The sequence below is a fragment of the Paramacrobiotus metropolitanus genome, unplaced genomic scaffold (genome assembly GCF_019649055.1).
Source record: "Paramacrobiotus metropolitanus isolate TYO unplaced genomic scaffold, Prichtersi_v1.0 Parri_scaffold0000003, whole genome shotgun sequence".
NCBI lineage: Eukaryota > Metazoa > Tardigrada > Eutardigrada > Parachela > Macrobiotidae > Paramacrobiotus > Paramacrobiotus metropolitanus.
The window spans coordinates 381,320-408,046 of record NW_026570223.1 but is presented as its reverse complement, the minus strand read 5'-3'; the positions used below and the strand labels follow the sequence as shown (position 1 = coordinate 408,046).

At 41.7% G+C, this 26,727-nt stretch overlaps 5 protein-coding genes across 5 annotated transcripts; 4 read left to right on the top strand and 1 right to left on the bottom strand.

Annotated features, from left to right (window-relative positions):
- Window positions 1-2,116: 2,116 nt before the first annotated feature.
- Window positions 2,117-5,986, top strand: LOC129597980 (uncharacterized). The gene is made up of 3 exons (XM_055495699.1): window positions 2,117-2,654; window positions 3,124-3,302; window positions 5,700-5,986. The coding sequence occupies exons 1-3, from the start codon at window positions 2,514-2,516 to the stop codon at window positions 5,887-5,889; spliced, it is 510 nt and encodes a 169-aa protein (XP_055351674.1). The 5' UTR covers window positions 2,117-2,513; the 3' UTR covers window positions 5,890-5,986.
- A 556-nt stretch (window positions 5,987-6,542) lies between these two features.
- On the top strand, window positions 6,543-7,376 carry LOC129593035 (N66 matrix protein-like). Its single transcript, XM_055489219.1, has one exon. The coding sequence runs from the start codon at window positions 6,543-6,545 to the stop codon at window positions 7,374-7,376; it is 834 nt and encodes a 277-aa protein (XP_055345194.1).
- A 584-nt stretch (window positions 7,377-7,960) lies between these two features.
- LOC129597892 (uncharacterized) lies at window positions 7,961-9,757 on the top strand. Its single transcript, XM_055495597.1, has 2 exons — window positions 7,961-8,341; window positions 9,340-9,757. The coding sequence occupies exons 1-2, from the start codon at window positions 8,090-8,092 to the stop codon at window positions 9,529-9,531; spliced, it is 444 nt and encodes a 147-aa protein (XP_055351572.1). The 5' UTR covers window positions 7,961-8,089; the 3' UTR covers window positions 9,532-9,757.
- A 794-nt stretch (window positions 9,758-10,551) lies between these two features.
- On the top strand, window positions 10,552-13,946 carry LOC129596169 (uncharacterized). The gene is made up of 5 exons (XM_055493369.1): window positions 10,552-10,973; window positions 11,168-11,541; window positions 12,210-12,670; window positions 12,814-13,048; window positions 13,502-13,946. Exons 1-5 carry the CDS (start codon window positions 10,869-10,871, stop codon window positions 13,671-13,673), a joined length of 1,347 nt encoding a protein of 448 aa, XP_055349344.1. The 5' UTR covers window positions 10,552-10,868; the 3' UTR covers window positions 13,674-13,946.
- An 8,890-nt stretch (window positions 13,947-22,836) lies between these two features.
- On the bottom strand, window positions 22,837-24,446 carry LOC129597856 (uncharacterized). The gene is made up of 2 exons (XM_055495550.1): window positions 23,624-24,446; window positions 22,837-23,427 (listed from the first exon to the last, which is right to left on the bottom strand). Exons 1-2 carry the CDS (start codon window positions 24,260-24,262, stop codon window positions 23,014-23,016), a joined length of 1,053 nt encoding a protein of 350 aa, XP_055351525.1. The 5' UTR covers window positions 24,263-24,446; the 3' UTR covers window positions 22,837-23,013.
- Window positions 24,447-26,727: the final 2,281 nt, after the last annotated feature.

Sequence of the window (26,727 nt, the reverse complement as noted above, 5' to 3'; positions counted from 1 at the left end):
GATGTTTGTCAAATTGTCAACAACGCCAGGCGGATGCCACAAGCAGCTTTATTGTATTAACTCACAATAAATGTTTAGAATATAGTGAACTAAATACAGAATAAACATGACTTCAAGCGGCTATTGGCTGGCTCCAAAATTCCATTAAAGTACCAAGACGAATTAACAAAATTATATGATACAAACAAGCATTAAACATCTACAGAAGCCCAGAAAATAAACACCACTATCATATTTCAGGGTTTAAATTTTACAGAATGAGCGACAAAAGTCGGTTGACGCTAAGACCGGTTTTGCGGGTGCAGCCGATTTCGCGGCTTGATAAGAGAGGCTGTAAACGAACCGTGGTCCGGCGTTAACCGATTTTTGTAGTCCGTTGTACTCTGCGACATTTTGCTCTATGTTCTATATGCCAGAGATAAAATTGTAAATTGAAATGCAGCTGGTTTCAAAAGAGCCGGTGTGTTAAATTAAGCCGGCGCCTTACTCCACCAAAACCATCCCTTCGTGGTGGTCGGCGTACTGGTTGCCGGCGTCGAGGTCGACGTCTCCCGGTTCCACCACCACGGCGCACTGGGCTCATCGGTCACCCACCACCAGAACGGATTCCGGCTGGTAGTCTCCGCTATTCCTGGAGATTGCGTCCCTGTCGTCTCCGTTATCCCAGTCGCTCCAGATGTCGGCGAGCCAGTCGAACTGGTCGTGGGTGGCGGCGCGGTTGGCTGCTCCGACGGCTCGATAATCTGGGGAATCCGCGAGGAGGGTGTGGCATAGGGCTCGGTCTGGCAGTTACCGGACTGCCGGAAGATTACGGCGTTCTCATTGGCCTCGACCTCTACCGGGCGTCCGCTGAGGATGCGATTGACGATGGCGTCCAGGAGCTTGTCCAGGAGGTAGCTGGAGGCGCTGACCGGGGCGGCGGTGGTTAGTGGGGCGAGGAGGAACAGGACGAGGATGATGTGGACGGAGGCGGACATGATTAGAATGGTACGAATTTGATCTCTATACCGGAAGTTGATGATCTGCCCAGTTGGTAATCCAAGCGACTGTTAGAACAGAAGGAAACCTCAGCGATTAATTCTACATGCTGCAACGTTATTTAAGCGGATAAAACGAAGTCTCCAAGCGACCTGTGAATTTTACAGTGTTCGGTGGCATGCAGTAAAGTGTCGCTGTTTTCGTGATAACAGGGTTTTAATTGACTAATAAAAAATTGTGCATCGCGTAGCTGTATATGCCTACTCTGTGTCCCACAATTTTGATTTTGAAATTTTGAGTTATCTGTTGAGAGAAAGCTCATAAAACCGGAAAGAACTGTAAAGATAAGCATTAAGTTATGTCTCAGTGAGTAATACAGGTACGATGTCAACAACCGTGAGTTTTTTCAATGAAGTTTCCGTACTCCGGTGTGCGAGACAAAATGTTGTAAATGCGGATTTTGATAATCCTTTAAGACATGTAGCTCGCTCATTACTTCCTGTTGCGGCACATTTAATTACGCAGCGGCTAATCTTTGGGCGGACGAATAACCTTCGGGTGACCAAGATCACGAGGGCTTGTCAAGGCCTTCAAAGGTTATACTAAAGGGCACCGTAGCACGTTTATCATGGTATGCAATTTTCTCCATTACATTTATTAAGTGTAGTCCAAGTTCGAAGCCAGACAGTCAAGCCAATAGGTTTGTTAAAACAACTAAAAGCCTTGGTAGACAGGTACTTATTTGCTAACTTTCTTCGTATAGTACTCTGTAGGTGTTAATGCTAGCCTTTATTTTATCCTTAACCATAATGATGAAAAACCACTCAAATCATTGACACGGTTTTCCCGAACGCGGACGTCATGAAAGCATCTTAGTTTCCCACAAATGGCACCGATTACTTATTTTTAGATGTTGCTCTAGCTTTTTTCTGAAGAAGTGCGTCAATAGTGTTAGAAAATATCGTTTTTAATGTCACCGCATACACTGGGAAACTTCCCGAATTTCATGAGACATAAAGAAAATTATTAGTGTCCTCTGCTATCTTGATTGTATTCCGGCTGGAAGTTGCTGGAGCGGTAAATGTAATCCGCCATTATGCCGTGCCGGAATAACGCACAGGGCCATGTGATGCCGGTAACATGTTGAAAAAACACTTTTGTCCGTTAAGTACACTGAAGATCCTTACCGCCGCCGGGGATTAATTTCACGGTTTCCCGCTTTTCTACGGAGAATATTAGCCGAGTGTATCCGGGACAATTACGGGGCAGCGGAAATCAGGCGGAGATTAGACAATCAGGAGCAGCAAGGCCAGCGGATTGGATCCGCTCGTGCCGCACCTGAGGGCACATATACGGGGGTTATACCAGCGGCCTCTTGATTACCGTAATCGCTCAAGGGAGAATTATGATTAAAATCTCGGCAATCTTGGTTATATTGCAGCAGTACAGCGATTTTTACATTTATTTCACTGTCAATCGGCCAGTGCACTCTGGTGAAAGGTTATTCGAAGCTGTGATTACGGAAAGCTGTGACCATGAAAGTACTCAAGTGTATTCTGGCGCTGTGCAGTTACAGTGTGGTGTGTAATCGCTGCCAGGGACTGACCATCCAAGCCACCAGTGGACTTCGGCTACCGTCCCCTAGCAGTCGCCACATGCCCATGCTTAAGAAACAGGTACGTAATTAGGCGATCATGGCCATACCTGGCTAAAAAACTTTGGGCTATTTATTGCTTATATTTAAATGCATATTCAGTTGACCTTTGGAGCTACAAACCAACTAGCCCCGAAATCTTTTTTTAATGGTTATATTATACTTTCATTTATTAGCAGTGTATAATATTATAAGTGCAGAGTAATTTTGTATGGTTTACCAAAGTGCTTATTCGGTTGTTTCACTGGTAAACGTAAACCTTCGCTGGTCTTTTGCGCGGGAAAGCTTGTGATTGAATATTATAACACGGGTTTTTCTATTAAGCAGCAATTTCGTGCACCGTTAGCGAAAAAACTGATTTCATCCAGTCAGAGTTTGTCTAAGATCAGTGATTGTTACGCTGCTGTAGCAAGCTATGTGGCTGTGTAACTTTAGTGCTTACCCTAAAAAAGGTAAATGAATTGTAATAATTATATTGAAACATTTTGCAGTCGCTACAGAACCTAATTTTTCTGGTGCGTATGGCGCCGTTTCCAAAAGTGGCCCGTCGGCATTCCCGTCGAGATCCGGCACTGGAGAGCAGTATGGAGGAGAGGCCTGACAGCCAAACACAATCGCCTATGGTCGTTTTGGCTAACTGGGATCGCTTTAAGGCCTCCGTGCAAGCTAGGTACATCAATAAAACACTACTACGGACTACCTACTTGGCGCATGTGTATCATACTATAATTTATATAAAAATATGTAACAATAGTCGAACTGCGTTTTTTGCTTGTACGGTATGTTACAAAATTTTTAAAGTAAGGCATCTTAGCAATTGCGTTAATTGCATGTATGGATGCGCGTTATAAAGCATACGTTAACTGTATCAGTATGTATGGATACAAGCAAAAAAAACTCCCGGAATAATTCTAATGCAAAATATATCATTCCAATACTGCTGTGACAACGAGAAGGACAGTTATAAAGTATTTAGTTATAAAGTACTGATATGAAAAGAAAACGAAAAAAACTGATGCTGTATGCGTTAGCTAACTGGAAGTTATAATACTTTGAAGCGGTTTGCGTATCGTTGTACAACAATGCGCTATGCGAAGCTTATTTACTGTACAAGTGTCGGTCGCGCTAGCGCGCGACCAGCTGTGTTTGAGGTATGGAAGAACGAAAAAAATACAAAATATACTCGTACTTCGTAACAGCAGTAAAAAAATTTTTGAGAAATATTTCAAATTTAAAACCTCTGCGAGGCCCGCTATGAAAATATTTTAAACATGTAGAAATGTGGAAAGTTTATTGGTTTTCAAGCTTTCCGGTTAAATTCGACCAGTTTTATGAAAACTGTGAAAGCCTCCGTAATTTTTTTTTATTGGCTCTTTTTAACGTTTTTAACGTAACTTTATACTGCCGATCTAAAGTACTGAAAACTTGAATTTTTGGTACGACAGATAATATTTAAACAGTGATAAAATGGTAGAGTGGGATCATTTACACGGTGCCCATAAAAAACCATTTTTCAGTGCAGAATTAATGGAAACTTGTGGGGAACAGTTAACGGTCGCCCAAGGTGACCTCACTCACACCCAAGGTGACCTCATTTGCTACTACTGTAATTGTAAGGTTTTTCAGCCATCATTCAAGCTCTTCAGTATTTATCAAAATAAAATAAATACATATTTAGCAGATTTCGAGGTTAGTGAATGCCCAAGTTGTCACCAGTATCACAGAGCCGTACGAGAGTGAATACAAAAACAGACCGCGAACCGGCATTTAGGTATTTAGAAATTACATATAAATTAGACATTTAAGACCGTGAGGTATTGAGGTACTCAGACATTCCTAGACATTTTTAAAATTTCGAAACTCTGGAGGCTAAAAAAATTAGAGGTAACGGCCCCGCTGCGCGGGGCCGAGTCAAAATATTTAGAAATGTTTAGAAATTCTTGAAATGTAAAGCTTTGGAGGCGACTTTGATGGAAAAATTTATGGTTAAGTATTTTGAGGTATCCGAACGTGTTTTAAAAGCACCTTAAAGGTTTCAAGAATTTAAAAAAAAATATAATTCTGATGGAATTGACAATTTAAATAACTATACAGATCTGTAGTTTAGGTTGCTAAGCTGCGGAACTTGTATTTCCTTATTCGATACGTTTCCAGAATTTACTGGAAATTTCCATGAACTTGAAACGCTAAGTACAGGAAGTTTGAAAGGGTTTTTGAAACGTTTCGGAAACCGAAATTTTTTTTCCAAGCTGCAGGTAGGATGCTTTGAATGGTGCTCTATTTTATAAAATCAACAACTAAATGGAAAAATCAAAGTTGATTTAGGAGATAATTTCCAAAAGTAACAACCTTTAAGTACTAACTATCTTTAAGTACTACAACTTCTAAGAATTTTTTTAGACCTTCTCCAAAACTCAAGATTTTTTTGAAGATAAACGTAGGAACGTTTCTGCAATGCTCTATTTTATAAAATTATCAACTTATTGAGAAAATCAATCTTGATTTAGGAGATAATTTCCAAAAAATAAGGACGTAAGGATATATGAATCTATTGATATTGTATTCAACACATTTTATTGATCAATCTGTACGTCACCACCTGTTCGATAAAATTAATATGCGAAGATAAACGCAAAACTGTCTGGTTTCTAATAGCCCCATATTGATAATTTATGCAATTACAAATAGCAGTGTACCAAACACTACACTTTACAGGAACACAGTTACCGCCCCATCACTATAAAGGTCACATGAATGTCACGTTAAATACACCAATACAGCGGCATTAAGGATTATCGCTTTTCAGCGCTGGTAATAATAATTATAAGAAAGAAACCAAGTAAATTTTGCGGTAGATACAGTATATGACATTGTATGGTGCAACAGATACGTCTCTATAAGGCAGAAAAATGGTTTCCGATGATTACAGGGATTATAAGAAAGGCAGATTTCTCCTGAAAAGGCTTATAATATACTGTTGGTTTTTCTTCAAAGTAATTAAAGCTCTAGAGTAGCGTTCTTCTGATTAATTTGGACTTTAATCACGGTATTGCTTTGGTTGATGTAGATGGCAATCGAGCGGGAAGGACAAAGAGTCAACCACGACCGAAAGCTCGCATGTACCGCTGTTGAACGGATTGGCCATTCCCAAGCTGTTCTTTATCGGTGGCAACCGCGTTGCGTATATGCCGCAGTCGGCTACCCATCATCCGCGTGTACCAACGAAATTCCCCTTTAAGAAATATCGCGGCCGATAATTATTATAAGTGCATCCATAATTTTTGTTTTAATTGAATTGCTTAGTAGAGCTTGTACCGTAGATACGTCGTAATATCATTCACATGTTTTCATTTTCGGTGCATCATTTGAGCGATAGGTTTCGCTAACCGTAAATTCTGCGTCACATCGCGGGTTTCCGAAACTTTTCATATTATAATAATTATTTTGATTGGTTTTCTCATGATTTCATGGGTGTTTGCTTTCGGGGGAGAAAATAAATTTGCAGGAAACCATTTGCCGACTTGCCTTAGCAGTAACGACTAACGAACGGACGACGCTGAAAAAGTTGTACGATGTTTTTCCACACAATACACCGGAAATTAACCGGTAGACGGCTTCGTAATGCCGGCTAACGGCTGTCTGACATCGTTGTTTTGATGACATTTTCCAAGTAATTAGCTATTTGTTTTTGAAGGTAATAAACCAGAAAATCACAACACGAAAGCGGCACATGTCCATGCGGCTAATGCAGCAGCAGTATTTAAACGCTTATAAAAATTTTTCGATTCATCAACCTGAGAGTATTAATTATTTGCCAATCTTACCGTGCTAGTACAATTTATCTGTTCTTCCTTATTTTGTTTATCTGCAGTTTTTTTTACAGTAATTGTTTCGACAATTTTACGCCAAAATGCTTACGAACGGAATATTTTTATTGCTCTTGCTGAGCTGCTCCGTGCATTCGCTTCCAGTTAAACAGAAAACCGACACCGCCGGTAATCCAACCGGCACGGAACCCGTGGAAATAGGCGGTCCATCAGAAGAATCCGGCTCATTAACCGACCAATCCGGTGATAACCAGCAAAATCTCAATACCGGCCGCCAAGGAGGCAGCAACAGCAACTGGAACGGTGGAGTGCCCAACGAACAACAGTGGGACGACTTCCAGAATAGCTTCGGCAACTGGAACACCGGGACCGGTAACGGTCAATGGCAGCAACAAGGCCAGAACGGGGGGTTCCCCACCAATCAGAACGCACAAAACGGTAACAATGCCGGCTTTAATCAATCCCCATCCAACACCGGTCAAGGCAATCAAGGATTCAACGGCAACAATAATCCACAGAATGGCAATAATCCGCAGAATGGCAATCAGGGTGGGTGGAATAATCAGAATCCCACGGGAAACGGTCAGCCGCAGAATGGTAACCAGAATCCACAGGATATGAATCAGGGTGCGTCTGGTGGTCAAACTCCCACGGGAAGCGGTCAGAACCCAAACGGGCAAGTTGGATCTGTTAATAACGATGCTACACAGAATACAGGAGGCGCCACTAGTGCTTCTACTTCTAAGCGGCCACGCCGACGGACCACAACGGAAATGCTGGAAATCGATACGACGGAATCCACGACGACGACTACGACCAAGCGGAAACATAAGCCGTTGTTGGGCGTGAATCTACTGAGTGGGACGAAACTGTTGGGGCTGAATCTTGGCGGACTGGCCGACATTAATTTAGGCTAAAGAAAATCCACAGCTTCGGGAAAAGTTTGGAAATAAATAATAATATTACTTCCAATTACAAAAATTTGCAAAAAAATTTACTACTCATATTGAGTGCTTCCCTAGATTCTAGATGAACTTTAATTTTTTTACCTGTTTTTTTCCCAACTGCAGTGAACGCCGGTTGAGACATGTTTTTTCCCGACTGTTTACTGCTGTGTGTATCTGTATACGAGCGGATATTGTTTTTGTCGGCATATTGACGCAAGCTTCCGTGAAGCGTCTTTCATTCACAAATGACAAAATAAAGTGTGCAACGCGCACGTGATCGCACATCTTCCCGCGCACACTGACACAACGCTAAATATTCTAAATGTAGATTGCCGGTAAAGGAAATGAATCCGGGATTAAAAGCGCACGACGGCCACTTTGTCCGCCGAATGATGATGGAAGCGCGCACACCAAGCAGGGATCTTTGTCTGATTAACCGGGCTTCGTTCGTCTAAATTTACCCAGCACCCTTTCATCCGCGGCCGACTCCCGCGGGAACAAAACAGGGAACAGGTTGATATAATACGGCGCAGCCGCTATGACCGGAAATAAGGTCTGTGGCCTCGGCCGTGCGGCGTTGCCGTCAGCACGTACTGCAACCGCCGCGGTGTGTACCTATATAAATGTGTCAGTTGGGCGGGTAAAGTAGATACCTACTTGATTAGACTGATCGGTGTGAGCTGATGGGATTTGTTGGGTGTGTTTGTTCATTTTGGAATTTTGCACTCCACTGCGAAAGTTTTCATTTGCATGCTTTGTTGCCACGTTCCAGAGGAATAATGCAGGCTGCTTCGCGGCAAATGCCCACGGTGGCGCTGGTGGCCGTGGTCATGCTGCAGTTAATTATGCCGGCGTTGTGCTGGGTGTGGGAAGGCCGGTATCCCGTACCGGTAGATACGTACAGATTGCATAAAGACGGCGCTGAAAAACGCAAGGTGAGTTATGCAGAGTCGTGCATGCTGCTTCGCTTCCAGTATGTATTATATAAATTTAATTAATTTGCCAAAACACTAAAACATAAAACTTAAAATTTTGCCATCTATAAATTCTTATAACTGCGACTGCTGTTTTTCAGAATTACGAGTATTTTAAAACAAACAATTTTTAGTGTGATTTGGCAAATTTGAAGTCTTGTACGACGACATGAACATTACGCAGTATTGCCTTACGTTTCCGTTTTAATTATTAAATTCAAGGGCGCATTGTGAGCGTATAATTCGATTTAGATATGATAAAACTAATTGTAGCCCGTATATAAGTATGTTAATTGTAAACAGTTCTTTCTTTAAATTTGATGTACAGTTAACTGCATCGTGTTAACTGCGGCGCGTGAACGCATGTATATATTAGACATGCAGTACCCATTCGTTACAAAATTTGCTGAAATGCCAAAATTTATTTTTTATGTCAATATTATGGTCTATTATCTATGACAATGATAATGCATACACCGTTTGCAAAAATATGTTGTGATTAACAATGTACGCATCCTTTCTGCTTTGGTACACTCAACGCGAATGATGCGATTCTTTTACTGATGTACGAGTAATATCGTACATGTATTACATCAGTAAAAGAATCGCATCGCAGATGTACACTTGCGATAGCTTAGAAGTATTTTATATAGTTAAAAATGTTTTGGTATAATGTCTAAATATTTGTGTCCATGCCTAAATTATCAAAAGCGTAATATTTTATGCTTAATGGAGACAGGGGAATATTACAAAACAATAATGAGTACAGCGTGTTCGCACGCGATGTGGCGTTTTAATACAGTACATGCAACGATATTGCAGCGAGAGTATTTGTGTGACCGCTTTTTACAGGTAAATGTGTGCTGTCGTGGTTGCACGTGATAAATAAACATGCATGGACAGATACTGTTTTGTATCTCTCGTTTGTCACGCGTGGCAACAGATCCTGGTTATTACAGGAAATGTCTTCCACGTCCGATGGATACGGTGGATACTACCGGTTGGCCAGAGTGCTAGCCCACTATGCTCCGCCAATGGCGCCACCCGGTGATACACAGATCCGCCGAACGGACCAGCGCTTCGTTCACAACGGCGGACTGCGCCGGTTCCCTCTGCAAACCACCCGGCGTCTGATGAAGTTTTTGGGATAGCGCTGGTCTTATGATTACTTGTACTGTAGACTTTTTATTGATAAATTTGAAGCTATCCCAAAACTTGCTTGTACTTGTATACATGCTTACGTATTTCACGCATAAAAACGAGTAATCGGAAGAATGGTAATATAGATTGGTTAAGTATTGCTGTATAATGTGCCGGATGTACTTTGTACATATCGGTTAAAAAAACCGACATCAAATCCAGTTGACCAATTGCAATAACCACAATAAAAGGAATCTAAGAAATTACACCACTCTCGATCGATATGTTTATCAATTTGATAATTACACTAGTATTACCATAAATAAATGGAAACATTGCGATCAATTAAGTTGTATTTTTAAAGGTGCTTAGCGTGGTCGGCGGTTCATGCATATGGAACTGTGAAGTAATGAGCCAAGCTAGACAGTCTTGGTGGGTTCATCGTCTTCCAAACAATTACGATAATTTATAGAAATACGGATAGCAGTTTCAGCAGAGCAATTGTGCGCCCACTTTTGCACACCTTCAGTGGCTCTATGAAGTACAGATACACCAAAACAAGCATTGTGAATCGGCTAGTTCCCCACAAATAAGCCGTCGCGACGGCTGCAATACCATATTAAACCACGTCTCATTTCTGGCTACAGATTTGTTTATTTTTGGACAACATCGGAAACAGCTGATTGTTGGCGCTAGCTGTAATCATTCTCATTTGTACTCGTATATCGGTTTTTTCCATAGTAACATCGATCGCACGCAATTTGTATAATGGAGCCACGACCACTAAAAATTAATAATTAAGGAAGCATATAAAAACTTCAGTGCCTTTCGTTTAAGCGTTACATCTCTTGTAGTCTACTGGCATTAATAATTATTTTGATACACGACAATGTGAATCATTAAAAACAGATACGGGCAATAATTTGTCCTTGTAGCAGCGGCTCGTTATTGAGTGCGTAACAAATACGCGAATATCACTAGTACGTAGCAACCATTTACTCTTAGGTCGCAAACTCGACAAAAATTATGCTGGCACAATGCTGTGTGCTTATTATTTTCTTTAATACAGTGAGAATGTGAGATAGTAAACATTTAATACCATCAAAATAATCCTTGGAACATTCTTGCAGCGCCATAGAAAAAGCTATGCAAGTTGGTTCTCTTGGGCGTAGACTACAAATAACTAATCAGAAAGTCACTTATTGTAACAATCACCTTCTAAAACCTATCAACACACCGGTCCATTATATTGTATCAATATTTACAACCATATTATTGTACGCCATGTGACTAATATCAAAATCAGTTTCCTGTGACAAGTTTTAAGGTATCGTGATTCGTTATTCACATGGATTCAGGCGACGCCCCCACCGGACGCAAACACCGTCGGCCCAACAATGCCCAAGCCGAAACCATTGATAAGGCGATCCGTCAACAGCGTCACAAATCCGAGGTACGCTGCATGTCGGACACCCAACTTTTTTATACCAACTTCATCACACCATGTACGGAATCCGCTATCTTAAAAAGATCACTGTCTAATAAATTTTGTATTTATTAATTTATTTACAGCTCTCATAGTTCTGGTTTTGCTTTAACTTTGACAACGAAAATCTGTGATGTGTTAAAACGTGAATTTATTTATAGACAATCAAGCGACTAAAAGGTCAGCGGAAGAAACCCACCAAACCTGTCGCCAGCTCCGATCCCGCGACAGTCCTGCACAAGCAGAAAGTGGCTAAATTACGGGACAACTACCAGAAATCAGCGGACGAACTGCAGGCCAAGTTGGCCGATGTGGAGCGACTGAACAATGAATTGAAGGAGGCGGTGAAGGGAAAGAGCGAGAGCGAAGCTAACCACCTCCTCACGCTCCCGCGTGAAGAATTCGACGGACCACGCCCCATTCGCACCTGCATCTGTGGCAAGCATTACACATCGTTCCCCGATATTCCTCCGGATCTAACCATGCAGATATTCCGATTTCTGGATAGTACATGGAGCCATTTCGTTCTGCGACGGTACAGTGTTGATACAGACGAACGCTGACATAGGATAATGTCAACGCCTTGATTATATTCCCTTTAAGATATTAAAATATTAATTCAGTATTTTACACAGCCAAACCTTGATATTATACTTACAGGCTTATTTCTTTAATGGAATCTTACCATGGTATTGAAAATGTTTCCAAAAACTATCAAACAAAGCAATATTGTTCAAAATTGGATACTAAAACGAATTGTAAATTAATTTTTTTATATGCCACCTTTACTTAAGTAGAAGGTAAAACCTAAAGCGGTTAAGCAATACAAAAAGCGAGACAAACGATTTTTTTCAAATTATGCTATCATTTAAACTGCTGCCAGTAAGTACTAGAATTAGCACGTTTAAAATTTAACGATAATATCGCAAAAACTTAAAATTACAGTAAAACAACACTATCAGCGTTATTACATAATAACATAAATAATAGTCGCCACATTTCAAGCTACCTTAAATGCATGATAATGCATAAACCCTAAAGGTTTTTGTGGCTATAAAAGAAAAAACTAATGTCGCACTGCTGCACGGCTGGGGCATTTCTCACAGCTAACTGAGCAAAACGTAAACAATAATTAGCAAGCATATGCGTTAGCACAACAACGAACGCACCTCTGATCCGTAATAAAATAAAACAATTTTCCAGCGTTTGTCGTGATTGGTATAAGATGCTGGAGCATTCCGCCACCCGCCACAACGTCCGCATCACCCACACCGGCCTGATGGACACCGTGGAGGCCCTGGACAAGGAATCCGCGGAGAAGCTCCCCGACAACATTGTGCGCGCCCTCTCAAACGTCACCCTGACGGAGCACGTGACCGGCTTGACCATCAGCCTGGCTGGCTACTCTGCGCCGCCCTGCTTCGAGGTGCTGTATGCCCGTGACGCCGACCTAGCGGACTGCATGGAAGAAAGCGAGCACTGTCTGGAAGAGGTGGTACAGCGCTGTCCCCATCTGCGCTCCATTGCTGTTATCCAGGCGCGAGTGTCCTTTGCACAGATCCTAAACATTCCCAGTGGGACACACTTCAGTGATCTGCAAATTCGAATGGTGGACTGCGTTTTAGCTGATGATGATCTGGTCGAAGAGGGCTGTGAACCTGCAGGTCGGTATTAGTGACCTTTACACGCAACGCTCCCAAAAATTTAATCTGGACAGGAAAAAAATTTGTAACAGTAGTTAAAAATAATTTAGGCCGTAAAATTCTGTAGGCAGAGTACTGTGTAGTTGCATTAATGGACTTTTTAGGAATATTAATGGATTGTGCGGCATCAGCGCTTGTGAAAGACGGCACATTGGTTTTCCCAGCCGACTGCATCCATTATCATGAGAAACGACGACGGTTAGAACGTTTTCTGGACGATATGACCCCGCCGTTGTCCGATAAGGACATCGAGACATTATATCGGTTCATGTGTGCATTTAGTGGTTTCAACGTCGGTAGCAGGTCGATGAAGCAGTTTGTCAAGACGATTATCAACAGGTTCGTTCATGGCGGAATTCTTCCGTATGTCCAATGCATGTCCAAAAATAATTACAATTATAAAAAAATAACTTAATTTTGACCATCGCACGCAGACTGATTTTGGTTTGTATAAAATCGTTATTTCAAGTTGCAACCGTTAGAATTTGGCGTGCCACCATCACTCCTACCGCATTATTAAACCGTTTTAACCATTTATGCTCAATTTACCATTTCCCTACTTACTCAGATGTGAAATTTCATTTTTATCGGTAGTATCCTACCGTCACGCAGGCTTTGCGTTTTTCGGTGCAGTCTCCGGTTTTTCTGCACGTGTTGTAGCTGTGTTATCTGTATAATCGAAGCTTGCAAAAAAATCCGACCTAAGCTGGCAAAATTAATGACAATCAATCATTATATATATTTTGTCTTTTTCAATTATTAGTTATCGCAGTGGTCGATTTCGCTTTACAGGCGGGAACAAACGGATGATTTAGATGCTGACATTGCCAATTTGTCGAGCAGTTTGCGTCAACCTCTGGATAAGTTAAGCAACATCGGTTGGGCCCAACTGCGAGCGATGCGACCAAGTACACTGCGATTGCTTTTCAAACTGGCGACGGCTGACTGCTCAAGCCCTTTATAGCGCCGGGGATCAACTTCTGATCCGTTTTTGTTTTTGTAGCTTTTTCGTGTTTGCTGGATTGCGTCAAAGTTTTCAACAGAATATCCGGGGCTGATGTTTTGCAAAGTTATTTTTTTAAAAAAATAAACTTGTTATGAAATTGTTCGGTTTTACGCCCGTTATAACTATCCACCATAAGAGCACTCTGATGACCTCTTCTTGTCTTGATTCTGCTGGACACACTGACTTGAAAACCCCCAATCTGGAACGATATGCTATAATGCTAAAATCAGGATTTCTGCAAGATGATTCAGGAAGTAACTTGTGTACATGCAACTATAAAAAGCAAATGTTTTTATTAACTATAAACTGGTATTACATATACAGATACGTGTAATGTAAGCAGCTATAAACACCGTAACACGACGTTGGTGACGGTGTTGTTTATCTATGTATTGTATCCTACGTACGGTAAAGTGACTCAACGGTCTGTTTTGCGTGTACGAAGATGTTAACTTTAATTATTATTATTCTGTTCGTTTTTCTCGATTCTGATAACGTATTTACAAATTTTGCAGTTATTCTTTAACTAATTTTGATTTTAATATACTAATAAATACTTTTCCCCATTACTTTCCCATCGGGAACGGCAAATATTTCAAGGATCGTTTTAACTGGTAAATCAATCATCCGAGTACCCCTTCAGGTGCAATACTGCTGCGGTTAGCGGTACGAATACATGTCGTCCACAGCCGAGACCACCCACGCCGGGTCACGCGGCAGTACATTTGTTGACTTAACCATAACTGCGACTTTATAGTGTTGTCGGCGACAACACTGTCGCAGATTCAAAGAAACGGGTGGCGCAAAGAAATTCCAGTTAGACCTTTTCAGACTTTTAAATCACGGGCGACTTCACGCGCTGTACTGCTCGGAAATACTGAGGTGAGCTGTAATGTCTTCACCGGTCCAGAACGCAGTTTAGCCTTGCTCGTCCACGCTGTGAACTGGTTTATCAGTGCAGTTTTATAATCTTCGTTCATGGTGCAGAAAATCGCCTAAAAGAAGCACATCCGGTAATTTAACGAAATCAAACGTAACCCTATAACCTTTTATATCACCAAGATTGTTGATGAATGATTAATTGTTGATGATTATATTATTATTATTTTTTGTATCACGTTGTTGATTATTCACAACATGTTACAAACTGTAACAAACAAGAGGTATTTGGCTTTAAAACTGATGTCTGTAGATCCCTGCAACGTACCGGATTAAGCACATAACCAAGAATAACCACTGTTGAGAGCCACAACACAAGCATCGGTGTCCGGGAAAATGCTTCTGGCATGAGCGCCACAAACACGGGTATACTCAAAGAGCACAGGGCATTCCACAAAAATGCCACTGATACCATATGGGCTGTACGTAATCGCCGCTGCCATTGTTTCTGTTTATGGTTGGACAGTAGATCTTCGCGCACTGTTCTCTGTTGCTTGCGTTTAATGGAGGAGAGCTTGGCATAGATTACGGCGTACAGTGCGGCAGCCAGCGAGATCGGCAGATACAAACGCAGTGTGTTAAAAAACACACCGCTTTTACTGATTTGTATGTACGTCGGATTGCCCAATGGCGATACAGCGTAACGTACACCCACGTTAAAGCATCCCATCATGGCATTAATGGCGGGTAAAACCCAGGCAAAGGTCACCATCAGTATCATGATGCGTTTGCTAGTAAAATGGCGGTAATTATGCGGCATGCAAATAGCGATCCAGCGATTAAATGCGATGCACAGTTCCGTCCAGACATAAGCTCCGTTGCAAGTCGTCTGTAGCCAGGTGATGCCCATCGCTGCCGGTATGCTGATGGTCTGGTTAAGAATGATTTTATAGTAGTCGATTACACCCATTAGCGGATAGATCACGCCACAAATTATCGTACAGGGAACCATACAGTGTCCGATTAGAAAGCCACAACTCTGGTGGATGGCAGAGTTAGTAAAGATGGCCACCAGTGTCGCCAAGTTACTCAGGGATCCGATGAAGCACACAATAATGTATACAAACAGAAACACGAAAAATTCTACTTGCGGTATTAAGAGGTTTTGGGACAATGTAGCATTGAGCGTGGCGCTAGAGTTGCTCATCGTGGCGACCTTTAAAGAGATATTCATAAGAATTTATATTCTGAAAGTTAACTGGTAATCTTCAACAATGTAGACAATTTTCAGCATCCAGTTTTCAATTTACTCCACCACCATATGTGATTGGGGTCGGTAGCTACTGCCTACTGCTAGTGGTACCCTAGTTTTTATAAAAACTTCCTCTGGGAACGTCTATTTCGTATGAGTAGTTCTTAAATTTATTAAAGATGGGCACTGATAAATGAAGCACGTCAATCCACTCGCCGAAAATTTATTTGCCACTGGGAAGGTTATACACGTGCTTTACGCCAGTGTCAGTATCAACTATCAATACTTCTACATACCATGGTGCTGCCAATAGCTTTTTGGGCAGCGACATTCCGTAAGCACGCGCAAGACCCGCAAGTTTTAATCTCGAAATTGCTACGTAATGTAGGAGATTAAAGGCAGCGACTTGGCAACGCCCTGTGTTTTCTTCGAATGAAACGATCACAAAAAGCTTTTCCAGACTCCAGGCAATTTTGTGCTTTTCAAGCCAAATCATTTGGCTGCAGAATAATACAGCATAATCTAAAGAAATTCGAAGAAAGATAAGTTTTCATCGAACGTGCATGACTTTTAAGAACCATGAGCCGGGCAGTTTCTCTTCGGCTTTGATCTAATGCGCTCACGCATGACGCTAATCCGTGTAGTGCGTCGGTATCCGGACAAGACGGCGGCTCCGTTTCCGTTCCCAGCGACTAATCGCAGATTAAAAACTACGTATTGGTATCCCACGCTATGGCCAGTAACCGAACGACATGTGGGACGCAGCAAATCTTCACCGGCAAATGCATTGTTGACTCCACGACGCCTAATCCATTTCGACTTCCTGGACTGGTGAAAAGAATTCTTGTCTCCTGGCAATAAAACACGATAAAATGGAGCTGGTGGAACAACTTAACTTCTTAGAGCGTGTCTCGAAATGCGCACAACTCTGTTTTATCACCAAATAATTACTTTCATACACACTTTTTACAAGCAAATGCCCTTTACACTTAGACCAAAATATTCAGTAGCTAGAGCAAATAAAAACAACCTTCTAACCCTTCTGCGTACACCTGTTGAGACGACGGGATGGTCCCCAAAATCCCCAGATAACAGATGTTAATGAACTGCCTCGGCCATCCAGAAGTATATTTCTTGTTTGGTTGCTGTCCTCGTGAAACAAATATGACACCAATCACCATCACAGCCCAGTTATACGAAAGGCTGCTTCCTATTAACCGAAATTGTATGCGCGCTTGGTCTGTGTTTCGAGTTTGAATGGCTTTGAAGACACCGTTTACCGAATCACCGTGTCGTGTGCCTTACGAAAGACGGCGACAACGAACAACAACGACCTTTCGTTTTTACAAACAACTGGAATACGGTATGATGGACCATGATCGTTTAAAAACCGGTGATATTTCCATCATTATTTCGGTGGTTCCTTTCGTTTTGGTGTTTGGTCGTGACGGCCAAAATCAAATGTTATGGGGCCACATAAAACGCCCTCACCATTTCGCGCTACCTTCCGCGAAGCCGTGCGGAAACCGCTACGCAAAAGTATCGTTGGCTAAGCAGACCTTCCAACTAACCGCGTCTCCCATTTTCGGACAATTTGAGGGAAGGATAAGTCAGATCGGACAGACGCGGGAGACTAAGGGGCATTGTCCCATTCATGTGCGGTGGATGGCGTTGTCTGGAATTGGACGGTTAGCATCAACGGAAGTGTCAAACGAATGGACAATGAATGGAGTCGGCGTGTACAGAAGGCAAAGGATGAGCTGCATTTCCGGCAACGTTGTGCGCTGTTCTTAAAGAAAAGGATTTCTGGAAGCTTCTCCAGGAAAAGAATTTAATGCGTTTGCATTTGATGGCGCTCCTTTCTCGTTGGAAGACTATCATAATCGTACTGGCAGACGCGATTGTTTCTGCTTACGCTTAGATCTTGTTTTAAGCGTCAGCACTGACCTTTTCCATGCTCACACAAGACATTAGATACGCTAGTCGCAGACTAAGAAATCGGTACGCGTTCGTATTCCATGCGGCAGTCAGAAACAGTTAGCGAACAGAACGATACAAGCGGCTGCGTTTAAACGATGCCTCAATAATGATAAATGAGAACAGCCGTTTACGGCGCTTCAGCAGCACATTCAAGTGGTAAAGTCTTCTTTTCCTCTTTATTTTCACTGGAAAAGGACAGATTCGAAATGATTGCCGCATTGGTGCCAGTATTATGCATGGTTATTTCATGATGGTACGCACTAACAGAAGGTTTTTCAATACTTATTGGAAGCACGAGTAATTAACAGTGTAGTTCTTTCGTCGATCGCAGTTTGTAACTCTGGATCATCATTTCGGATTGTAGACAGAGGCGAGGTGATACTTTAATTCCTGTATGCTTACTCGGTAGAGACGAGTGTCGCTTACAAAAATATATCATTCAGGTGAAAAATCTGTCCTGTTGGCAGGAATAGGGATCATAAGAGAGTGCCCCATATGGGGACCGTAATTGTGGCCGATGTGGGGCATACTCTCTCACACTCTGTGTAAACCTTGTACGAAACAGGCACAAAATGGCTTGACACCACTTAAAGCCAGCTCCTCTGCAGGCTGCTTTCCAGTCTCGCTCGTAATAAAAGCGATCTGGCAATCCGGTTTGGTAAAATTACAATGGCCGTTTGCCTTCACAAGTTTTGGGGGCGTTTAATTCGGATTCACGGTAATAATACAAAAATAACAAAGACACCGGAACCGGTAGCAGTTAATCCCAATGGGACTTGGTATATTACCAACGTTCGTTCGAGATGAGTATAACTTCCGATTTGCTATGCCTTTGTTAGCAATTCAGTTATTTTTTAAGTGTATGCACACTGCATTTTATCCATTATTTCGCATAAACATGAAAATGAGGATAAGTTAAGGTCAATTCCATGCGCCCTATGTTTTGTTTCGTTATTTCTGTATTGTTGAACAGTGAATTCAGGACATAAAGCTGATTTCCTTTTCCGAGGGGCTCAACGAAAACGTTTTCGCGCCCAGAACCCGGGCGCATAAGTAACGCTCCAAATTCTCGTGTTTCCCAGTTGTCTTACGCTCCAAATTCTCGTGTTCCCCAGTCATTTTATTCGAGGTAATTATATTTTCGGAAACGTTAGTCCTGTCGTTGACCTAGAAAAGTGGTTGATGTCGCGTGCAGCATAATTCCATAATTGATATTTTAGCATGGTCGCAGATTCTCAAAGCACGGATTGCATGTTGTGATCGGACGTGCTAAAAGAATATGGTGGTGGCCTGGTACGTGGTTTGGCCTTGTATCTCCATGCGATAAACTGGTCGATCAAGGCAGTTTTATAGTCCTTATTCATAGTACAAAAAATCACCTACAAAAACACACGAACGTAAATTCACTATGCTAGGTATAGTCATCCATATGAGGCGTGTTTTGATAAAAATAGTAGCATAACATGATGTAAAAAAGGTTTTCTAATGGACCACAGTAGTGTATTTTGTTTGCAACGTACCGGGTTGAGCACATAACCGAGGATAATTAATGTCGATAGCCACAATAAGCTCATCGGTGCTTGAGAGAAGACTTCAGGCATGATAGCCAAATACACAGGTATACTCAAGGAGCACATAGCATTCCACAGAAATGCCACTGATACCATGTGGGCAGTCCGTAATCGCCGTTGCCAGTGTTTTTGTTTACTGCTTGATGGCAAATTATCACTCACTTGTGACACTACTCTCTGTCGTTTGCGTTTAATGGAAGTGAGCTTGACATAGATGACGGCGTACACGGCCGCCGACAATGAGATCGGCAGATACAAGCGCAGTGTATTAAAAAACACGCCGCTTCTGCTGACTTGTAAGTACGTCGGATTGCCCAGTGGCGAGACAGCATAGCGTACACCGACACCAAAAAATCCCATCATGGCATTAATACCGGCGAAAACCCAGGCAAAGGTCACCATCAGCACCATATTTCTTTTGCTGGTGAAGCGGCGATAGTTATGCGGCAGGCATATGGCGATTAGACGGTTGACGGCAATACAAAATTCCGTCCACATTAAGGCTGCGATACTCGTCATCTGTATCCACGAGATGGCAGCCGCTGTCGGGACGCTGATGGCTTTATTGAGAATGATCTTGTAGTAATCGATAATACATATCATAGGGTATATGATGGCGCACAATATCGTACAGGGTATCATACAGTGTCCGATAAGGAAACCGCAACTCTGGCGGATAGCGGTGTTCGTGAAGATAGCCACGGTGGTCACCAAGTTGCTCAGCGATCCGGCAAAACAGATGGTCAGGTACATAGTCATGAACGCAAAGAATTCGGAGTGTGAGATCTGCTGAGCCTTTGATAAGGTGAGGTTGAGCGTTGTGTTGAAATCGGTCATGATTGCGGTCCGTGTGGAAAACGTTATCCAGCAAAATAATTTTTTCGTTCCTGCTGCAACTGGAGGTGTATAAAGGCAAAAGCGTTTATTTTAACCACAAAATTCATATGGACCCGCCGATCCATGATAGATTCCAACGCATCTCCTTTTGATGGTGGGTAATTATTATGATTACTCTGGATCTGTGATAAAATGTTGATCGATAAGTGGAAGGCAACACATAAATTGACTCCCGGACATTCGATTCGGCACACGGAATATTAGATGTTATTAATATCTTTACCGGCGTAAGTGCCTGCAATTTGAGCGGGTGTAGATGGGTGTTTTTCTGGAAAGCATTGGGGAGAAATGCTGGTCGAACACGCTAGGAGATATTATACAGATATATCGGTTCGTTAACCGGCTAAGCTCTATATCAGTGTTTCCAGCAACACCGCACATTTTCTCCAAAAAGAAAGGATTAGTAATAGGGTTATTTAGAAACCGGGCTTGAAGGACCGACATTCTCGTAAAGGCTTCCTTTCGTGTTGTTAAAGGCGTTCAGTTAACGCAGTAACTTATTTAATGCGTCAACCTGGGCCAGATGCAATTCACGCCGGCACCACATACGGGAAATAACCATAACATATTGAAAACACTATTGTAACTAAGGATTAGTGCACATGTGCAGATAATCACCACGTCCGTCAAGATTCACATTTCACATTATACGAGCACACCGATAACTAGTGAACGTTACATGACGCTATACAGATAAAGAGATCAATTTTTCCGTGCATGAAACCATCACGTAATTATGTCAGAACAAGCGTAGTTGGGATGATTCCGGGAACACATCGATTTGCGATGATAACAGACCGGAACTTGGTAGCTTTAATGGCGTGAGCATCGAGGAAATGCTTTTGTCGAACATCCGCAATTATTTTTATGGCTCAATGCATTTCACTAGTAGCGTCAACTTCTTCCATGCTGCTCCCAGAATTAACGAATATGACAAAATTTTATTTCCGCTGATACACTGCAATATTGGTTAAAGCTCCTGTTGCGGTTCACTAGCAAAACAAGGTTCGCGTTTCGGTGATTTCTCTGTCGGATGAAGCGTCTTTTTCCTCCATAATTGCACATTGCATTGTTCTGTCTCTTTAAAATGAATACCTCCAGGAAATGCAGATAATTGGTCATTATTTCATGGCAGAATCAGAGAGACAGACCCGCGATGGGAATCATTTGGTAACGTCAATGGTAAAGCTGTGCGGTAAAACGTCAGTGGTAAATGCTGGATGCTGCTCCTCTTAAGACACCCCTTAGTTCATACCAGTACTTTGTACTGAAGAAAGCTAGCATAATAAGGTTATTTTATAAAGCTCCGAAAAATGCCTGTGGCAAACGACACCAAACGCAGCTTCGATTTCCCTTGCCATAATAACGTCGTTTCTAACTTATTATTCTAAACGCAGAGGAAAACTATGGCTAATTATCACTAGTATCGTAATTTACATCGCTATCAAAATGTCGGAACTGATTATTAGTATTTGAAACTGGCATAACTGCAGTATGAAAAGAGCGGTTAATCTTCATGTGGTGTAGCGCGATTAATAAGTGCAAAACTAATCATACTGTATAACGGCCTAGGTCAGTCCAAAATCTTTGGAGACCGCTATCACATCTGTGAACGCTTTTGTAAACGAATTTGCAATGTACAGAGCTGTGCATGACACCAAAATTTAATGAAAGTTAAAAAATCAAAGCACGCAGTTTGAACGAATACGTCTAGCTAGTTGGCTATGTTGTACGTGCAAGGTGCAGCTACGGTGTAGATGACACACGTCCATTGAGTGAATGGGCAAATGCAGTCGTGATTCTGGACCACAGAATCAGTCCTGAGGAGTCTTGATTCTAGCTTGGTCCTAGATTCAGCGCGGATATTCCATCTCGAATCTAGTACTGAGTATCCGGATGTTAGTGTGACCTTTGTTAGGGAGCTAGAGATAGTTCTTTAGCGGAAGTCGTGTGGATCGGCCAGACCATCGGCTGGTCGGGATCCCTGGGTGTTGTGGTGTGTTTGAGTTGAGTGTTTGGTCGCGATCGTGTTGTTGGGTAATATTAATATTTCCGTGTATCTTCCACAAGTAAGTCCAGATTCTACTCTGCTGACGTGAGTCAGGTTGGTCGTGTATGCAGTATTGTGGGTACAAGTACTGCAGTGAAATGTCAGCAGTGACGTTGAGATGTCGAATTTCTGGTACTGTGTACCGTATGCGTAAATCGTACACACTGATGATTGCGATTGAATAACAGTACCTTTGCTATTATAAGAAGCGAATGGTAGATGGCATCATACATAATTGTGAATGACCGGGAATATCATATTCCCGGTCGTTCCCAAAAAAACCTTTACCTGCATATTCCGAATATATATAAACTTGCATATTCCGAATACGCAACTTTTTCGCTAAATAGACAAAAAATCCTTTTCCCTCATCAACCGTTTTTAATACATTTTGACATGGACGACCGGCTTTCAGTCAAGATTGTGTCAAGAAGATTTTGATCAAGATCACTTTTAATCAGAATTTTAAAATTTTGGAACTAGTGTCGCGGATTTAGCAGTTTTCAAGCAAAAATAAACGATTATTGACTTACGTATCTAGAGAATCGGTATCATTGTCAGACACGTCACAGACAGATTCTTTGTGTCTTCTTGGCGGAAGTGGAGTTCCAAAAGGCCGGCATACCGCATACTGTATTTCATGAACCCGTGACAATGTATAACACGCATTTACTTGCACTTCTCATAAGAACGCGGCAACAGAGGATTCGTTTTCGTAAACTCTTTGACTGAATTCCCATTGCCCGTATTCGAGGTCGGTCCGCAATTGGCCGAGACGGTGGTAGAATGCTTCCACTCGTCTTTAGAGCCGGCGGCCCAGGAAGTTCGCTTCTCGAACCAGTTGGCTAGATCTTTCATCTCACAGCACGAGCAGTCGCCTTTATTCGGGCAGAATGGGTTATTGCGAACGTCAATGACCACTTCAAAATATTGGCGTACTTCGAAGGTGTCCACAACATCCTTGGGAATCATAGACAGACGGCTGTTGTTCAATAGTAGATTGGTGATGTTGATGGAAAACAGCGGGCCGCTGCGCTGCAGGGATTTCAGAGGTGGATTCTGTCCATCAAGTTCCAATAAATACTGTCGAAAAATAACAAGTACAGTAGGTTAACAGAAGAATTGTTGATTTCCCTGGGAAAATTATTCCGCGCAACCAAAAAGCTTATTAATTTTTTTAAAAAGCGGAATCGTACACTGACATCACGCATACTTGAGCTCATCAAAAAGGGCATCAAAAAGCACTTTTCTGCAAATCAAAAAAGTTTTTACAACATACCAATTTTTCGGCAACCGGCTTAAGGGCACCCCAGTCAAACTTCTGTATCAAATTACCGCCCATCTTGAGCCGGTTGAGGTTAGCCAATGGTTCCAGAGCATGAATGTCGATAGCACTGATGTCGTTGTTACGCACATCAAACTCTTCCAGATATTTGAAATTCTGAAGAAAATTTTTATCCAGTGTGCCGATCCTGGAGTAGTGTACTTGTAGACGAAGGAGAGTGGGCAGTTTCGACAGCAGGACATTGATGGGCGCTCTCCCGCCTCCTTCAGCCTGAAAGCCAATCAGCGTCACATCCCAAATCCATTCGCGGTACGAAAGGGGTTGGGCGCCGGGGCCAACGGTATTGCAGTAGGTGCGTTTGGCACTAGTAGGGCAGTCGAGCGTGAGATAATTGACAAAGTTATATAATTTACTGGTATTTGCGAGGGCGCTGATGTTAAAGTTTCCTGGCAAACGTAAATCGGCTTTAGTGCATTCCAGTCTGTAGGGCCCATTGTAGTTGCAAAGCGGATGCGGGAAATCTTTCGCTACCGAGGGATCTCCAGGATTGGTGTACCATGAGGCCCAACTCTTCGGATAGCTCAGAAAAAAAATTATAGCCGAAAATCCGTAAGTGTGTGCGGTGCGGCTCATTTTGCATAAGTTTGGTATTTTGAAACCAATATTAAAGTGGTAATATTTCAATGAACAGGTGTGGACATTAAATTAAATTAGGAGCTTGTGAAATAAATGCTAGTGCCTGTGATCAATAACTGCTGCCGGTTTACTAATGGATCATCAAACTCATAAAACCACATAGCTGTTTCTTTTACAGACTGCGATATAGGTATTATTTACAGTATTCTTGGCAAAAATAAAAATATTCTGGCTTCCGGCGAAGGCATGCTGTTAAGTGTGAAGTGCTTAATAAAACGATGGAATGCATGATTGATGGTATCAAAAGATACAGAATTACAGCAACCGGTGTTGCAGATGCCGGGTCGTTTTTTTACACGAGGTCGTTAAACTCATTAATTACCCTAGCTGGATTTTAGCCTGCGGATTGAGGTAGGGCATATGTCGATCGCCGAATAAACTTCAACAATTTCTGCAAAGTGGGGTCTACTGAAATTTGGGAGAATAAAAGGTGCAACATTCTACAACGCATGCGCGCCTGGAATCCAGTCATACGTACTGTATAATTGCAAAAATGTACATTTCATTGAATAAAAATTTAATTACAGATACATCAAAGATAAGGATGAGGAAACAACAATATTAGAATACAATGGAAAGCGGGAATCAAACTTTTTATACCATCAATCATGCATTTTACGCATGCATGCATGCTTGGCCTACTTTTACGCAATACCACAGAAATCGCAGAAAACAGCTATACTTTATACTTGTAGTAGTACAAATTTGATAGTCCATTAATAAACCGTATCTAAAAGTTACCGATCACAGGCACCACTGCACCAGTATTTATTTTTACAAACGCGGTGATTAGATGTGGTATTGTGAAAAAAATTTGTTATCACAACGTAGGAATTACTCCCTAAATTCTGGTAACTGGTTGTGGCAAGGGTTTTGAGCAATTAATTTGAAAAATTCTGGCCGTGCACGTTTGCTGATTACTACCTCGACGGTTTTTGTATTCAGTGAATAAAATAAACTGAGCAAACTCCACCCTCAAAATAAAACAATACTACCATAAGGAATTTTTCGCATTTTAATTCGTTTTTCCAAGTATGCCTACTCTCGCACATGACGCAGGAGAAAAGCGGTTATTTAGGTGCGGAACGCAAAGCGGCTTTTAAAGTATACACTAGAAGTTTGATAATTACGGCTGTACACGGAATTACACACTGAAAGTTAATTGATTAGGTTTGACTGATAAAATAGGCAACCGTGGCACATGAATCACGATAGGCAATGCACTATTCATTGCAACAAATATGCTAAAAATAAACAACAAATATGCAACTGGTAAAAATTATGTTGTAATGACCTAAGAACAGCAAAATAAACCAAACAGCAAAACAGAAGAGCAGCAACATTTACGAATGCTTGCCACTTTCTTCATGAGTAACAGCGCGCTACTGCAGAATAATATGTAGATGAGGCTATATATCACTAATATTTGTAATCAGCTGCATGACCACGTTCTCTCGTGTTACACACATGTTAAACAGAATCTACAGTTCTAACTCAGAGGAAACAAATAGCGATTGATTGTTGAAGCACTGACTAATGTGTTGAGAAATTTTTTATTAGGGTATTTCAAATTTAACAACCGGTACATTTAGCAGCAGCACCGTGTCATAAGTTGCCACAACTACGCATCTGCATCATCCGTGCCAAAGTGGCAGACGCGCGGCTAACGGGAAAATTGCTCCTCGTAGCCCTAACGGTATAACGAGCCGCACCCACAGCCAATGAGCAGTATCTTAGCCAACGAATCGTAATTGCCCACAGAAATAATGCACATTGGAAATACTTACTATGTACAGAACTTTAATTAATACCGTTAGCGGATACACAATATGTGGAATATAGAACTTTTTTTAATCAAAGCGTCAGTTCTCTTTTTTATTTTATTTATGAAATAATTTTGACGTTTTGGTTTCTGCTGATTACGTTTTCGTTAAATTTCATTGATATCGATGACTATCGGAAGTATAGATGAAGTCGTGTCGTTATGAACTGATTGTTGTCACGCTTTTCATGTAAATGAAAATAGCTTCCGCCATAAGATTTGCCCCACGGATTTTACAATTAAACACCGGTGTACAAAAAACAACCAAAGCATCAAACATTACAACAATAAAATGCATTTTTCGTTGCGGAAAATAAACTTGCCAGCAAAAAAAGGTGACAAAATACAGAAATTTCTAAGCTGCTTTTCATAGCCGCCCCATCAGGATGTACTATAAATTTTACATCAGGTTGTACTACAGGATGTACATCAAGGAGTACTACAGGATGTACATCAAAGAGTACTACGGATGTACATCAAGGTGTACTACCGGACGTACATTAAGTTGTACTACAGAGTGTGCTACATAACGTTAATTTAATAACAAAATGATATTTCAATGTAATTATAACACGATAAT